Source organism: Leptodactylus fuscus, chromosome 9 (assembly GCF_031893055.1).
Source record: "Leptodactylus fuscus isolate aLepFus1 chromosome 9, aLepFus1.hap2, whole genome shotgun sequence".
NCBI classification, from domain to species: domain Eukaryota; kingdom Metazoa; phylum Chordata; class Amphibia; order Anura; family Leptodactylidae; genus Leptodactylus; species Leptodactylus fuscus.
In genome coordinates this window covers 38317683-38335446 of record NC_134273.1, presented here as the reverse complement: position 1 = coordinate 38335446, position 17764 = coordinate 38317683, and the positions used below count along the sequence as shown (strand labels likewise).

Genomic DNA, 17764 nt, shown 5'->3' with positions numbered 1-17764 from the left:
GGGTGAAGGTTGTACTGTGGGGAGAGGTGTTAGGTGCATGAGTGTACTGTGGGGGGGTGAAATGTGGGATGCAGGGTGTACTGTGGAGGGAGAGATGTGGAGTTCAGTGTGTACTGAGTGTGAGGGAGATGTGGGGTGCATGGGTGTACTGTGGGGGGAGAGGTATGGTGTGTAGGGTGTACCCAATGAAAAATGGGTGGAAATGGGCAGAGTCAATTTAGGAGTGGGTGGAGCTAAATTTACCACGGCCCGTTCATTTTGTCCCTCTTTCTGTCCTTTAAAAGTTGTGAGGTACGCTGTAGGGAGCTGAAGGCACCAACTACCTAATTTGCATAAGACTTCAAAGCTGTTTTTCTCCAAATCTACAAAAGTGACATATATAACAGGGATATATTACTTATCACTGTTATATGTTCTGTTGTTAGATTAATCATGGCACTCCAGAAGATAGATATGGTAGTGGTGCTCTGAAAGGGTTTCACCCCAAATGCAGATCAATAATCAATTCAGGCACTCGATAATGTAGCTTTAGGTGAATACTTTATTCTCACACTTCAGTGTTATGTCATCGTACATCAAAGAAATGCAATCCAATGAAATGTTGTTAACCTTTTCAGTCCACAAAGGACCTTCATCAGACCCGATTGCCAATGAATTTAGAAGAAGAAGCTGCAGCTAGATGAAGAAAATGTGCGGGTATACCGCTATAGGAAGTGTCATGGCCTGCTGTGCCATAGTAACATGCACAGTTCCAAACAACGTTGCAATTTTGGAAAATCTCAGCATGTCAATTATACCTACTGCAATGTGGGGAATTTCCTTATAGGTATAATGGAAAGCAGAAAGTTTAAGCGTTTTCTTTCTGCAACGCTTTTTTGCCTTAGGCTAAAGCCCCGCATTGTGGAAAACCAGTTTTTCTTTTGGTTGCAGATTTTGCTGCGGTTTTTTGATTGTGGCTACCAAAGGAATAGGAAATATATGGGAAGTTTGTATATTTTTACCTTTCGCTCAGTCCACTCCTAGTTTTGGCTCAAAAAAACTGAAAAAAATGCTTTTCTGTAATGTGTGGCCTCAGCCTACACTAAAGACCTATACACTACGCAGGGAGACAAAATCTTAGCATTACAGTTATGAGGGCATTTTAAGTCCCACTCAAGCCCCTTACAGTAAGACCTGCTATGCAAACTGCTGAAAAGTCTGAAAGTGTCTAAACTGGTTAATAAAAAGAAGATCAATGATGGTTTCTTCTGAGTGACAGCAAGCAGAGGTCTTAAAAACCATGAGGGAAAGTGTCTTATAACTGATAGAACTTTTCAATGTACAATGAATAACTTTGCTTTTGTAAAACCATAATATCCCTTTAAATGTATCAGTGATGCCTCTGGGGTAAATGTGTCATAGATGAAGAATCTAAGCTGTAGCGGGGTTAAGTAAATCCTATATGTCCTCATAATATCACCGGCATGGAGAAAGGAGTCATGAAGCTGTGGGGAAGAGAAAAGGAAGACTAATGATGCCGTGGAGAAGAATGGATAATGATCTTGTTTTTGGTTGAGCACAGACAAGGGCTGAATGTAAACTCACTAAAAAGCCATGCTTCCATAATAAATAATCCACCAGCCTGCTGTCTATCCGCCTCACGTACAATATTTACCTACAATGTCCTTGGATCGCTTTCTTGTCTTTAGCCATTTTTGAGCCTACCTGCATTCCATTTATCACCTATATGCTTTATTCTCCATTTTGCTCTTTTCGTAAGCTTTGTTTCTTTGTGTCTGCAGAGTCTGTGAAGTATCTGGAGTGCTCAGCTCTTACACAGCGTGGTCTCAAGACAGTGTTTGATGAGGCTATTAGAGCAGTGTTATGTCCGCCACCCTCCAGGCCTAAGAAACACGGATGCATCTTGCTGTAAAGGTGAGCTAAAATCACTACTGTCATTTGACATTACACGTGTGATCTCGCTATGCTGTTATCATACTCTATGAATCAGTATCCAAGGATCTTATAGTTGTGCACCCAGGGCAAGATTGTAAATAGAGCACAAGAATCACAGGTCACAGAGTCGACACCACCTTGGGAACCTAGGGACCACACTGGGGACCACCCAGTACTTCTATCTATCTATCTATCTATCTATCTATCTATCTATCTATCTATCTATCTATCTATCTATCTATCTATCCTGTAGTCTTAGTACCGAAATGTTGCAATAGAATAAATCTTCATCTTTGATTCACATTTTTGGAGTGCTGTCCATTTTTTGCATCACTTACCTTGGATCATTTGCCGGATCTTTAGGATTTGCACCCACCAGCCGAGTCAGGTTATTTTTTTGGTGCTGCTCTGTACTTGGACTATCTATCTATCTATCTATCTATCTATCTATCTATCTAGTGGCATAACTAGGAATGGCTGGGCCCCAAGGTGAATATCTATCTATCTATCTATCTATCTATCTATCTATCTATCTATCTATCTATCATTGTTTTGTTTCTCCTCTGGAAGTCAATATTTATATGGGTAGTTTACATTGCTCTTGTGGGATCCCACCACTCAAGAAAACAGGGAATCCTTTCAGCAAAGAAGAGGTGAGATACTCTCTGTTGTTTTGTTGTTTGCTCAATAAACTTTTTTGGAGACTCTCATTTGCAAACACGGTTCCTATAAGGTCAGGTGGTCCATGTCCGTGGTATAAGAGCCCTGCTTTGTTTCGCTCACCGATGATTTCTTAGGCTAAGTTCACACCTGTTTCTTTAAGTCCTTTGATGAGATTCATCATAGGATCATATATATTCGAGTATAAGCCACAGTTTTTGTGCGGTAAAAAGCCCCTCTCGACTTATACTCGAGTGAAGCAAAAAAAATTAAAAAATTTGACCAGCAGCAATAGTAATCTATAGAATCTCCCATAAAATAGTAAAAAAAAGAAGCTTTAAAAAATATAATAAAAAAATAAAGTAAATAAAAGTTCTGAATCCCTCCTTTCCCTAAAATACATATAACAGTAGAAAATTACTGTGAAACACATACACATTAGGTATCCCTGTGTCTGAAAGTGCCCGGTCTACTGAATATAGGGTATCTGCAGTGCTCCTATTCTGTCGGGACGGTGTTAGTAGGAGCACTGCAGATATCCTATATTCAGCCAGGTTGAATTCCACGTGAGGGAAAAAAAACTCAGTCCTCAAGCTCAGGGAAGGGGCAGACAGACAACCAAAACACCCCCTCCCCTTCCCCAGCACCCAGCAACTACTGCACCCAAAAACTCCGACTATTTTAATTTTAGAAATTTTCCAGTAGCTGCTGCATTCCCCCCCCCCCCCCCCTTATACTCGTCAATAAGTTTTCCCAGTAAAATTAGGGGCCTTTGCTTATATTCGAGTCGGCTTATACTCGAGTATATACGTTAAGTAATATGACAGATGCACACAGAGCACATTCTGTCTACATCAGGGCCATAGCTACAGGGGGTGTAAAGGCTGCAGATAATATGGAGCCCTGCAGGTTGAGGGGCCCAAAGACCTCATTACAGCATAATAAATTTGGAGTATTATACATACTTGCAAAAACTCCCAAAATGGCTGTGCAGCTCCTGCAAAAAGAAGTAACCTCATGGTATCCTGGAAGAGTGGACAAATTCTTTGCATCCAGAATGCTCCCTAGCCGCCATAATCTCTGTTGTATGTGATGTAACCACATTTTGTAAAGGTCACATCACAAAAAAGGGAATGACATTTTGAACCAAAACAAGGGGGGCTGGTGTAGGTGAAACATGACAAAAAATATCATACTCACCTGTCCCTGGCGTCCGTTGTTGTTATATGTTCCAGCGTGTGCTGTGCCTTCCTCATCTTAAGCCCAGCAATGCACCGATTGGCCTCAGCAGTGGCCCAGTGGCATATATGAGTGACATCATTGAGTCCTTTCCAGCCACTGCTGAGGCTATTGATTGACCTCAGCAGTCAAGTGCAGTGCAGGATTTATGTTGGGGAAAGCAGAGGAAACGAATAGCGACTGCAGACATCAGAGAGCTTGGGACAGGTGAGTATTTCTTTTATGATTCACCTTCCCCGGCTTTCTTTGAGATTTGTCCAAACACTGAACAACTGCTTTAAAGGGGTTAACCGGGGAATATTAAAACTTACCAGTAAACTTTATTACTCACTGGAAAACCCTTTTAATGCTTCCTCAATGCCCCCTTATATTCGTACTGCCCCACCGATTTTCTTTATAAATTATTCCCCCTTTTATTAAAGGAAGTCTATCATTGGTAAAAGTAGTTTTTATATAAACACATGCCTTTATGTTTTCAATTGATCCCACCGTTTCTTTATAAATTGCTATAATAGCTTATGAAAATGAACCCCACGGAGCACCTTGGGCGTTCCCCAGGGTCTTCGAGCATTCCTCTGCATCATACCCTTCATAATGCCCCTTCAGTGCTTGTTCTCTGTCTATCTTCCTCCTCACGTATGGTGCCTTTTCTCCGAACGCACTGTACCAGTTCAAATCTTGGGCATGCGCAGTGCTGCTCCGGTCAGAGTGGTACTGCACATGTCACGGCCATTTTGGTGTAGTTCGCTGGAGAACTGAGCATACTGAGCAGTAAGGTCAGTTCTTCAGTGAACTACACCAAAATGGCGCTCAGACATGCGCAGTACCACTCTTAATGGAGCAGAACTGCGCATGCACGAGATTTGAACTGCAAGAGCACAATCTGGGCGGCAGAATATCCAGGGAAGAGGAGGGCAGACGGAGCTCAAGCAGTGGAGGGACAGGATGAAAGGTATGACATGGAGGGGGTGGTGCTCAGAGGTCCTGAGGATCGCCTAGGGTACTCCGTGGGGTTCATTTGCATAAGCTATTATAGCAATTTTTGAAGAAACAGCGGGGTCAATTGAAAATGTAAAGGCAGTAGTAGAATAGCTTTTTTTTAAAGGCTATTTAGATGTGTGTTTAGGTCAAATTGAGTTTTCCCAATGATAGACTTCCTTTAAAGCCCCCAATGCCCTTTTATTAGGTATGCTACCTTTATATTATATAAAGTCACTTCCTTAAATTTACAATGCCCCCAGTTGCCCTCCTGTATGTTTCACTTCTTCCTCTATTACAATGCCCAAAGTATGTAAAAAAATAAACTCACCTACCTCTGATGCCCCGAGGAGGAACCTTGGCTTCGTCCACCACTCAAGGGAAAGCACAAGGATGTCTACATCCTGACACAAAAGGCGCAGGACAGGGATGTTATACAGTGTTGCGCCAGGGTGCAGGTGTCTTAGAGCAGGTTGTTGGCCACAGACCTGCAGGCGCTTGTGGCTTACAAGCTACTTACTAGTAGAACAAAAATCGAGAGGCTTCCTCCTCTACTATGGACTTCAACTGCATTGGTGTCATGCAGATGCAGAATTGAGTTGGCGCCCACAATCTACGCCTCTGATCAGAACAGACTTTAGAAGCAGATATGAATTTAAGCTTAGATAGATACATTGTAACAAATTTTGATCCCTATTTCTGTACTACTAAGTTCAGCCACTACATCCTCTCAATCAATATAAAGTTGCATACATTCTTTTTATACAGGTAGTCCCTCGACTTACGACGTTGATCCGTTCTTACGCGGCGTCGTAAACCGAATTTCGATGTAAGTCGGAAACATACAATACGACGCCGTGTAGGAACGGATCAACGAGATTTAGCGTGCAGCGGCTCGGAACCGAGGAAGACTGTACCATATACAATACAGTACAGTACAGTATTCCTCGGTTCCGAGCCGTTGCACACTAAATCATGTACTGTACAGGGAGAGCTGGCAGCTTGCGTTTATGCAGGAGCTTACTTTTTCTCATAGGAATGCATTGGCCAGCGTTGATTGGCCAGTGTACAGCATTCAGCCAATCAATGCTGGCCAGGAGGTGGAGTCTAAGATTGGACCACAATGAAGACTGCTGTGGTCCGATCTTAGACTCCGCCTCCTCACAAACGAGCCTCCGGCAGAACCAGCGTTGATTGTCTGAATGCTGTACACTGGCCAATCAACGATGGTCAATTCATTCCTATGAGAAAAAGTAAGCTCCCTTGTAAAAGCAAGCTGCCAGCTCTCTTCCGACGAGCAAGGATGAGCCTGCTGCAGAACCAGCGTTGATTTGCGGCAGGCTCATCCTTGCTAGTCGGGAGTGCTGGCAGCTTTCTTTTACGAGGGAGCTTTACTTTTTAGCTCATCTCTAGTCATAACCACGAAACGTCGTAACCTGAGACTGCCGTAACCCGAGGACTACCTGTATAATGAAATGACTTCATGTGCAGAAGTCTGAAAACCCAGCAGAGATTGTGTTATATAAAGGCCATTGAATTGAATAGCTGACCATGGAGCACACTGATGGGCTTGACTCACGACTACATTGTCAGCAGCTCTCCACATTTGCTCCAGGGACTCTCTATATGTCCTTTATGAGACAAACCCTTTATTAACAATGATCATGAACATATAATACTAAAAACAGTCATCTATTATTCTGAATTTTGCTATTTTGTCTAGGCACTCAGTATATGTAACAATGGTGGTAACATCTTTAGCATAATGAAATCTGTTTGCTTAATTCTCTCCTGACATGACTGTTTTAGTAAATACATGTATTCCTTATAACATAACTAGCCTGTGCCCATGACTTCGTCTGCATGTTGTTGGCATCTATGATCCACCTATATTCAGTAAATTGCTGCCGTCGATGGTTTGCCTGCTCCGGCATTTCAGCAGCTTTTAAGCCATCCTGCTGCTGAACTTGTTCCTCCTACCGTGCGTGTGATTGTTGTGGCATCTCAGCAGCTCACTGGGACACCATATAATAAGCGTTTTTAGCGTTGATGATCCGCCTGTTCCGGCATTTTGGCAGCTGTCAAGCTGGCCTGCCGCTCAACTCATTCCTCGCACTGTGCCCTTGATTGTTCCGGCATCTCAACAGCTCACTGGGACACCATATAATGAGCATGTTGTTGGTGCCGATGATCCCCACCAGCTCTATTTGAGGAGAATTCTGTTGACTTCTAGGTATGTTCATAGCTCTCGTTGTTTTAGAATTTTGCAACAAATTAGATTTTCCTTTTCCCGGCATGTTTAAAAGTAGCAAACTGCCAATTTGGATTAAAGCTGTTTTCCTATCCAGTGTATCAGCTGTTGCCTGGAGCTGATGAGAGAATATGCAAATGCATGTACAGAATGGACTGAGGTTTAGCTGTATTTTTACATAGCAAGATAACATACCTGGCGTTATCAGAACCTGAGATAAGCTGCTGCTAAGAGCAGTTTAATATAGTATGTGAACATAAATTCATAACAGTCGTGAAACCATGTCATTTACCGGGATAAAAAGTAGCCTATGTCTTAATCAAGGTTACAATCTATGTGCCAAATTTCATTCAAATCCATTCAGCCGTTTTTGTGTGATCGAGTAACAACCATCCAAACACACAAACCTTCACATTTATAATATTAGTAGGATAACTCTACAGCATCTTATAAATCAGAGCTGACGGTGACAGATTTTGTAGAGACACACCCCATTGATAGGGACAATGTTTAGATCAAGTTGTCAATGTATTCAGAAATATCATGAAGGAATGGCGCAAATCAGAATTATAAAAAAGCTGCTTTAGATTTGTAAATTCTTGGAGAATACAGATATTAACATAATAGGGGCCACACGGTGGCTCAGTGGTTAGCACTGCAGCCTTGCAGCGCTGGAGTCCTTGGTTCAAATCCCGCCAAGGGCAAAAAACCATCTGCAAGGAGTTTGTATGTTCTCCCCGTGTTTGCATGGATTTCCATCCCATATTTCAAAAAGACATACTGATAGGGAAAAATGTACATTGTGAGCCCTATGTGGGGCTCACAATCTACATTTAAAAAAAAAAAAAAAGATATTAACATAATAGACATGTCGGGAAAAATAAATTGGCCAAACATGAACTATCACTTGTATTTTGTAGAATTGCATTATAACCTAGGTACATATTACATGAGGGATTGGCATCACAGGTGGCAGCAAGTAATAGGAAAGATGAAATGAAGTTAATTCATTAAGATTCATCCATATGCATTATGTCAATAGAGAGCTTCACAACAGGCCATACTGAATATCCCTCAATTGACAGAAGGCAGGTGCCTGTATTTTGTTTCCAGCCCCAGGAGAGTAACTAATATGATCTCCAACAAATGTTCTTCCAATTACTCAAAATGTTCCTGCTCATGGAGACAGCAATTTGGGTAATAACAACATATTGTAGAAATGCTGGTTATGCAGATCCCATACATACATGCAAAGGTTTACATTGAAGGAGAGCCGTGGTCAAGACATTTAATATTAAGAGAATGGAAGTGACCATCTCTGGCTATATTTGCTCTTTAGGTCTTCTGAGGGCTTAATCTTCATGTACACAGAATGTGAGATACATATATGATAAATAAGGAAAGACAGTAGACATATGCCACAAGACCTCACTAGAACGGTAAGGCCCTTAGGAGACAATCGTACAGAGATCCCCTAGCAATGTGGCAGCATAGACGTTGGAAGTAAGAGGTGGGTCAATGGCCACAAAAGTTGAAGATTCAAATGTAAGTTTGTTTGAATGGTATCCAGGGGGATGAGGTTTTTAGAAAGGATTCTCTAGATATATTGGTCCAGTGGAATAGTTCCTCCAATCTGCATAGATCATTAACTTTGTTAAACCATTGAGCAATGGTGGGGGGTCTGGTTTTCTCCAGTGTAGATGGAGGAGCAGTTTTGCCGACAAGAGAAACAGCGTGGCCAGGCCAATCTTCTTGGAGTCAGTCAATCAGCAATAGGGAGCCAAAGCAAAGGGTGTACTGTGGCTTATGGGGGATATCCACAGAACAAAAAGTGTAGATTGTCTACAGGGTTACCGGGAACAGGTCTTGGAATCTGGAGATCTGGGTCTTCTCAAATTTCAGGAAGTCTGATCCTATTGCTTTAAAGAGGAGAGCTTCTTTATCCTGATAACTGAGGAAGCAACATATTATGTTCCTCAGGGATCAGCAGAGTTGGTTTCGGACGTAAGGCTCTGTGAGCTTTCTCTATCACTCATGTTGCTGCTTATTCTGGGCCCAGCAGCAATTGGAAGATTTTCCATAACGCTTATGTTATAGTGTAATTGGATACAGATTCTGGAATCCCACACACGCGAATATTGTTGCATCTGCTGTGGTATTACTGGTCCGCCAATACTCTGTAAAGCAGATTGATATGTTTTTGGCAGGAGGTGAAGCTCTGTGAAGCAGCGACATTGTATTCTATAAGGAATGTCTGGATCATGTCAAGGGATTCAACCCTATGACCAATATGACAAATGTCTTTCTTGATATCTGCAGAGAGAGCATTTCATAGCATTTGCTTATGAAGGCTGTGCGAGGGGGATAGGTCTTCTTTTTGAGTTATGTCTAAATCATCGCTACTTCTGTCAAAACCCTGAGAGTCTCTTTCTTCGGTTGTAGCATATGAGGAAGAGACCATTTTTGCCTTGGTCAAAGCCTGATTTTTAGTAAGAGATTCAGTGGCACTGGTGGTGGTAGTGGCAGACTTGTTTCAACTGTTGCTGGCGGTCGCAACTACATGTGGTTATCTCCTGTTTGTGAATTTTTTAGTACATTGCCAATCAATAAATCCATGGTGATTTGCAAAATCTGCAAGCAGAAGCTTAGCCATGGCCGTAAAGGAACAAATGTAGGAATGACATCTCTACATATTCACATGAAAAGACGTTGCTTTCTTATTTGAGGTTTCAGGTGAAGTGAGCAAAGTGGTTCTCCTACTCTCCCCTGTAAACTTCCTGGTAGGCAGGCCACACAGACATGTAGCACTTGTACATGGTCGCTGTTATCATCATTATCACCAACTGTTTTTCCTCCTCCTCTTCAATGCCAATGTCAATCATCCATAAGGGAATGTGTGGCTAAGAGTCAGCAATATGCGCCCAGACATCAAGAACATGGACAACTTTACTCGCACCCGACCAAGCTGTTGACAGTACAGTCATTGCCATACCACTTATGGGATTCCACTGCGTTTCGCTAACAGATGGCAAGTGTTCATCCTCAATGGAGGATACCTAGTTACCATTATTTCTCTAGGAAAACTGTCCCTGTTTTATATCGCCAAGTTTTGGAGAACATGGGCGTTTATTTGGATACATCAAGCATGCTCCTCATGCATGCCACTGTCAACATGTGGAGCAGCAATTATAAACAGGACAATACTTGGCTTTCATGGCCCACTGGGTCAATGTTTTGAGCAGCCACAATATAGAATTGCAGCAAGGTCAGCTGCTAGTTCCATCCTGATTGTGCAGACCCAGTTCCAACATCATAAAGGACCCAATGAATTCCTCTGGCTCTTCCTTTCTGGACCGTTTTCCGCCGCCATCTTCAACAGGGCAAGCCACTGGTTCCACTCCTCTTTCTCGTCCTCCCCCCTAGTTTCATGGGTGTAAGGCAAAATGCTGCCATGTAGTTTTTCAGCTAATGAGTCTGGATCAGAAGAGGCTCACAGCAGAGGAGCTGTTTCACAGTATCCTGCAGCAAGTATTCTCGCCAACTTCAACTTGGCATCAGTACCAGCAACAATGGCACCAATATTGTTGCTGCACTGCAGTTAGGACAAATAAAAAATTTTTTTTCTTTTTGTATGTAGATTGTGAGCCCCATATAGGGATCACAATGTACATTTTATTTCCTATCAGTATTTCTTTGTAGAATGGGAGGAAATCCACGCAAACATGGGGAGAACATACAAACTCCTTGCAGATGTTGTTCCTGGCAGGATTCGAAACCAAGACTCCAGCGCTGCAAGGCTGCAGTGCTAACCAATGAGCCACCGTGTTGCCCCCTAGGGCAAATAACATATTGTCCCTATATGGTGTAGTTCCTTAAACGTGTGGTTTGCCACATTATTAACCTGTATAGTGACTTAAAATAGGTGCTCCTCATGGCTGGAAAAATCTCTGCACACTTTATCAGTTCTTATGTAGCAAAAAACGTCCTGCTCGATTTGCAGCATCAAAACAGTTTGCCTTCGCACAGTCATATCTGTAACGTTCTAATTTGATGGAACTCTAATGTACATATTTTGATTTCACATTTGGCTTTTTAAAGGAATAATTTTTGTAATGTAACTGCCATGTGTGTTTAAAAAAAACCAAATGTTAAATGTATAAAAGCGAGTGTCATGGATTAAATCGAAGTTTGTATCCGCTGATTTCCATAGACATGTCACGAATCTTGAGAGGTTCAGCCATCTCTACTACTAACAAGTGATGATCTCCAATGTCAATTTCATCTCCTGGGTCCATAGTTGTATCTAACCCTGGAGGATGTGGATTATCTACTACCTGCTACCTAGATACTCAGGATTAGAGATGGACCAACCTTGTGAGATTTGTTTCTTGAAGATTCACAACGTTCATCCACTAGTTTTGTTTCAGACCAAATTTGTTTGTTCCAAACTGGAAGTGCTTTTATTATAATTTGGGGTTACTATAAACACTAATACACCTTCCCTCACCTCTCCTGAGCTCCATTGACCACATCTGTGGTCCTCTTCTGACATCATTTCTGATGTTAGGCCCTGGGGTCAACACAGAGGTCATGTGGGAAGCAGTGACAGCATGAAGGTTGCGTGAAAGCAGCATGGCCCAAAATTGTTGGAAAATTTGTAGAGGACCCAGCTTACTCATCCTTACCCCGGTCTATTGTTACCATGTATTGTGGGTAACATTCAGACTGCAGATCACAAGAGGAGATTTTTGCATTCAAGTAAGAAGACTCTTTAAAGGTGAACATGACATTGAACAATGTGAAGCTGTTACCTGGTTACTGATGAATGTAAACCTGATGCATGGTCTGCTGGGCTATGCGCTTGTTGTTGTTTGTATGGCAGGATGTTGCTGCCAGCAATATTGATTCTTTGAATGAATACTATATATATATATATATATATATATATATATATATATATATATATATATATATCATACATGGCTCATAAAGTATACTTTATATATTATATAGAATTCTGTATAATCAATCACTTTAAAACAATACTGGCCACAAAATATAATGGTATGGCTATAAGGCTATAACTAATATACTGTATACTGTTTTTTTTTCTCATTTATACCTTCAGATAGATGCAAATAATATTTCTACCTGTAAAGCTCAGAAACACACCCAGATAATGCCATGAAGACTATAATACATAATGTCCTGATACTTAATACAGTATGTAGTGTCCTGATACATATCGTCATACAACATACCGATAAATAGTGTATAATCCACTTTATAGCTACATCAGTTTTCCTGATGAGAACCAAATTTTATTCCCACCATGGCAGTCGCAGTCTTTCTGATCTATCTGGCTTAGTATGCACCTTGATACAGTACAGTATTGACAAAATGAAACATTGACTCAAGCAACAGTCTGACCATGTCTGTTTTCACACCATGCTAAAAAAAAAAAAAGTTTCAAATAGTTTCTACTCTACTTTTACTCTATGTGAATAGGATTAACCAAATTCCCATCCACTTTGCAGATACTGTAAAACGCTGCGTTTACGTAATGTATGCCCCCAGCCTTATGGAGATCTTTATGTGGGTGACGTACTTTTTTGTTGCCAGGAGCAGGGCTAGACAGAACCTGTGATGTAGGTGTGGTAGAATTTTAATTTAACTTTTTTTTTTTTTGTCTGAATTTTTATCTTTATTTTTTTTACATTGTGCCCCCCATGACATCACAAAAAACCTTTTAATATAGGGGTTTTTTTTGTTTTTGTTTTTCTCATTTCCATTATAACAGGGACTGATACACCCAGGCTGGATTCACACTTGGGCTCATTGACCATTTGGACATCCCATTGAGCATTCCACCAAACAGGACTTTTCTCTCCCCATTTTTCTGCATTTTCAGGCAGATACCTGGTGGACCCCATTCTAGTATATGGGGTCTGCGGGTTTCCATGGGTAACCGCTGTGAGAAGGTGACAGGCAGAGTGCTAGAGTCCTGGTATATCTCCCCCAGATTCCTGACATGTGTAGTCCAGGGTGGATCTTGAATAGGCTAGAGCCCAGATGTGGGTCATGGGTTCGATAGTAGGCCATAAAAGACTGCAGAGCCTGCACTTCAGGGCAGATCCTGGGAGGAGACGAAGTGGCTGAGTTTATCTTGAAACCCTGAGAGTCTGGTGAGACGATGCTGTTCTACTGTTTTGGTTGATTTGTGTGGCTGATAGTAAGCCACATGTACAGTTAGTATTTTCTGTTTAGTTAGCGCTCAGATGAGCAGGTTTTGTTTAGTCTTTTTATCTGAAGTTAAGGCTGTATTTTATTTGGCTTAATCTGTGCCTGATGTAAAGGTTTATTTTTTTTTGCTGTTTTTTTTTTTTGTTTTTTTTTTAAACTAAACCAGTTTTTGCTGCAAGATTTATGTCCCTGTCTCTGACTGGTTGGGTCCGCACCATTGCTTCTACCGAGCTACCTTCCTCACACCACCTTTTTAAACAGATTAGGTTTCCGTTCATGGGGACCCCAAAAATAGAAACCTGAAAGCAGGTGTGAACCTAGCGTCAATGTGGCAGACATAATGACTCCTATCTCTCTTGCCATCAATGAAATCAGACTTCTCTCTAATCTTAAATATACTACACTTCTCCCGAATCTCCACACTGTATTATCTGTGTATTTTTGCTATCTCTCTGGCTATGTCTGAGACCCTATCTCTCCAATCTATCCCCATAAAATGGAGACCTTCTCATTTTTCTTGGGTTTTATAGTGTGTGTGAGTGACCTCTGACCTGTAGTCCTTTGTCATGAGTTCTGCTTGAAAAACATTATGAAGAGGTCTGCTTGATCTCATGCACTCATATGATTTGCCATCTCTCCTTTCACACTACATTAGCTGGTTTGCATCTTTAATAATTATATTGTTAGTATGGATGGAAAAAAAATTATGTCCATTAAATATATCTATCAAGGTCAACCGATCAATGGGAAAGAGCATGACTGAAGAGAAGAGTGACGTACACAAGGAAATATTCACAGTTCTTACAGTGAAGAAGTCTTGTTGCCTCTGGAGATGAAAGGATCTCCCCCCTGATGGAGCGATGGGCGGCTTTTGGCTAAGACCACATGTTGCATAAATATTTCAGAAAAGAAAAAACTCTGCATTTTACAGTTCCAGAAAAGTGAATGAGATTTCTTTCATTTCATCCAAACTTTGTGGAAAAGCTGTGTTTCTGAAAACGCAAACTGTTAATTTTAGTTGAAGAATTGCAAGTGTTTTCTCTATAGATTTAATAAATGAATGTGTTTTCGCTGCATTTTTTCCTACTGTGTTTCGCTAGGTGGGGCCTTAACCTTTCACTTGAATTTCTGTATGGGCCATTCATATGGGCTAGAGATGAGCTAACACTGTTCGGATCAGCCGATCCGAACAGCACGCTCCCATAGAAATGAATGGAAGCACGCAGACTTTGCCGGCGGCCGGCCGCTTAACCCCCCGCGTGCCGGCCGCTTCCATTAATTTCTAGGGGAGCGTGCTGTTCGGAACAGTGTTCGCTCATTTCTAATAAGGGCTGAAGAGAAATATGTGAATATACATTGTATGAAGAAAAGTATTACGTCCAGGCTCATAATTCTTGTATTTAGGTGTTTCATTCAGTCCGGCCCTAGTCAGGCTGTCTACCTTTACATACATTTGCCAAAGAATATGTAGATATAAAGAACTTACTTACTAACATGATACTATTATAAGGGCTGAGTGGCCCAGGACAATAAAGAGTTAACAAATATGTGCATTTGACCTTGTGTGCAGGGGCATTGGGCCCCTATGTCCCTCCCTGTGGGGGTAACCTGGGTGTAATCTGTGTGATTGGAGTTATGGTAATGGGCAGAGTGTAGTACATAGGCCCGGAGCACATGTTGGCTGATGTGCAGACCAGGATACGGGACACTACAACCTTTACCACAGAACAGGCTCCCTCATGAAGTACAAGAGCAGTGCCCATCTTATAGACACTCAGTGAATAGAGTTGTTAAGCCTGTCCACAGCAAGAGTATTTTGTGCTGGTGAGACAAGCTTAGGACCCTCTCAGCAGATGGGAGTAAGCAAAAGAGGGGATTCCTTAGAGCAGACCTGGGCAATGTGCGGCCCCCGGGCCACATCCGGCCCTCTGACTACTTCTATGCGGCCCGCATAGCTAGTGGAAGGTCTTTCAAGGACCTGTGATGATGTCATCACAGCCTATCACCAGGATAGGCTATGACTCGTTAGTGGGCGGAGCCACACAGGACTGTGTGCTTTCTGCAAGCTGCCGGCAATGGAGGCTGCTGGATGATAAAGAGAGAAGAGACAGCATGTGTGAGCAAGAGGGGGGAACTAGGGGCAGATGTAGGGGGGCAGTTAAACTGAATGCACATGGGGGGGACATTAAACTAGGGGGCAGATGGAGGGTGGCATTAACCTGGAGCAGCTGGAGGAGGATATTAAACCATGGGGGGTAGCTGGAGGGGACATGTCTGCCTCTAGTTGCCCCCAGTTTAATGTCCCCCTCCAGCTGCCCCAGTTTAATGTCCCCTCTAGTTTCTGCTGGTTTATTCTGGGGCACCAGGAGAGGCACTTAATACTGTGGGACATTTGGAGGGAAACGTTATAATGTGGGGGGGGGGGGGGGTATAATGTTAGGGTGACTGTAGGAGTATTTTACTTTGTGAGGCACATGGAAAAATGATTGAAAATGGGCGGAGTCAGCGGAGAAGTGGATGGAGCTAAATTTACCGCGACGCGCATAGCCCTCTAGAACCATTACAATTTCTTATGTGGCCCCATGGGAAAATTAATTGCCCACCCCTGCCTTAGAGAGTACCCCTGGCGAGTGCAATGTTTATGTTCTTATGGAAGAATGGGCAAAAATTCCTACTCGAAAATCTTGGATGTATCTTCCCAAGAAGGGTGGAACCTGTTTTAGCAGCAAAATGGAGATCAACTAATGGATTTAGATAGGGACGTCATACTATAAAAGGTCCCATAGGTGTAATGTGTAGGTGTCCATATAGTGTATGCATAGGTGATATATCTCTGATCAGAGACTATAGATTGGACAAGCACTGATCACAGTGGTGGAATATTCTAGAATTCACTTCCTATGGGCAGAAAAACCTGTTAAATATTCAAAAATGTAAAATATTCCAATTTCAATTATATCATGTTAGTCATCATACTCGACATGTTATGCATATACCTGCCTGGTGAGATGACCTAGAAAAGACCACTAATGAGATGCAGCAATATTCTGGAAATGCAAGTATTATAAGTAAAGGTCTTGCCATGGATTTGCATTTATAGTGCAAGCATGCATAAAGAATTTTTTTCTACAATATAGAAACACAAGAACAAAAACCTTTTACATCAATATAGATATGGGAATGTGAATTTTTGCTTTCCTTTGTACACACAGAATTGTAATAACTTAAAATTTACATGATTATGTTACAGCTCAGTACAACCACCAACATGTGTCCTTATTTATGCTTTCTCTTGCTTATTACACCCATTGCCAAAATTATAAAGCACCAAACAGGAGGTGTTGGAATGGACAGGGGTAAGTAATGAAGGTGCTACCTGTGTTTGGATGGTGGACAAGGAAACCATGGGAGCTGTTCAGGCTTGTTAGTGCATCAAACAACCCTCCCCATTGGTGATGTGTCTTGGCGATCCAGAATCTGTTCACCATGTGTCCATTCCCTCATGTTAGGGAGTGTTCACACTACCGTCGGTGTCCGACATGTAGTGTCCCCTCCTAGTGTCTGCTCAAAATCTGTCACGGACACTAGGAGTGGACACTAGCTGTGTCCGTGACACCTGTCATTCACTTGAATGGGCATCGGGTGCGTTCTTTTGCACTCCGTGCCCGTCCTTTCCTGTCCGCAAGTGAAGCTGTCCGACTTCTCAAGCGGACAGAAAAACCCTGCATGCAGGGTTCCTCTGTCCGCTTGAGAAGTCGGACATCTTCTCTTGCGGACAGGGAAGGACGGGCACGGAGTGCAAAAGAACGCACCAGATGCCCATTCAAGTGAATGACAGGTGTCACGGACACATCTAGTGTCCGCTCCTAGTGTCCGTGACAGATTTTGAGCGGACACTAGGAGCGGACACTACATGTTGGACACCGACGGTAGTGTGAACGCCCCCTAACCCTGCTCCCAACACCTCCTAACTAGAGATGAGCAAACAGTGTTCTATCGAACTCATGTTCGATCGGATATTTGGCTGTTCGGCATGTTCGAATCGAATCGAACACCGCGTGGTAAAGTGCGCCATTACTCGATTCCCCTCCCACCTTCCCTGGCGCCTTTTTTGCTCCAATAACAGCGCAGGGTAGGTGGGACAGGAACTACGACACCGGTGACGTTGAAAAAAGTAGGCAAAACCCATTGGCTGCCGAAAACATGTGACCTCTAATTTAAAAGAACAGCGACGCCCAGGTTCGCGTCATTCTGAGCTTGCAATTCACCGGGGACGGAGGTTTCCGTCCAGTTAGCTAGGGGTTAGATTCTGGGTAGGCAGGGACAGGCTAGGATAGGAAGGAGAAGACAACCACAACAGCTCTTATAAGAGCTAAATTCCAGGGAGAAGCTTGTCAGTGTAACGTGGCACTGACGGGCTCAATCGCCGCAACCCAGCTTTCCGCGGATCCTGAATGG

At 42.5% G+C, this 17764-nt stretch overlaps 1 protein-coding gene across 1 annotated transcript in view; it reads left to right on the top strand.

The window, feature by feature from the left end:
• Positions 1-17764, top strand: part of RAC2 (Rac family small GTPase 2) — a 68847-nt gene that overhangs the window by 37531 nt on the left and 13552 nt on the right. The window contains exon 6 of the mRNA XM_075286889.1: positions 1782-1914. Coding sequence (XP_075142990.1) covers positions 1782-1912 — 131 coding nt within the window. The 3' untranslated portion in view covers positions 1913-1914. The remainder of the gene's footprint in view (positions 1-1781; positions 1915-17764) is intronic.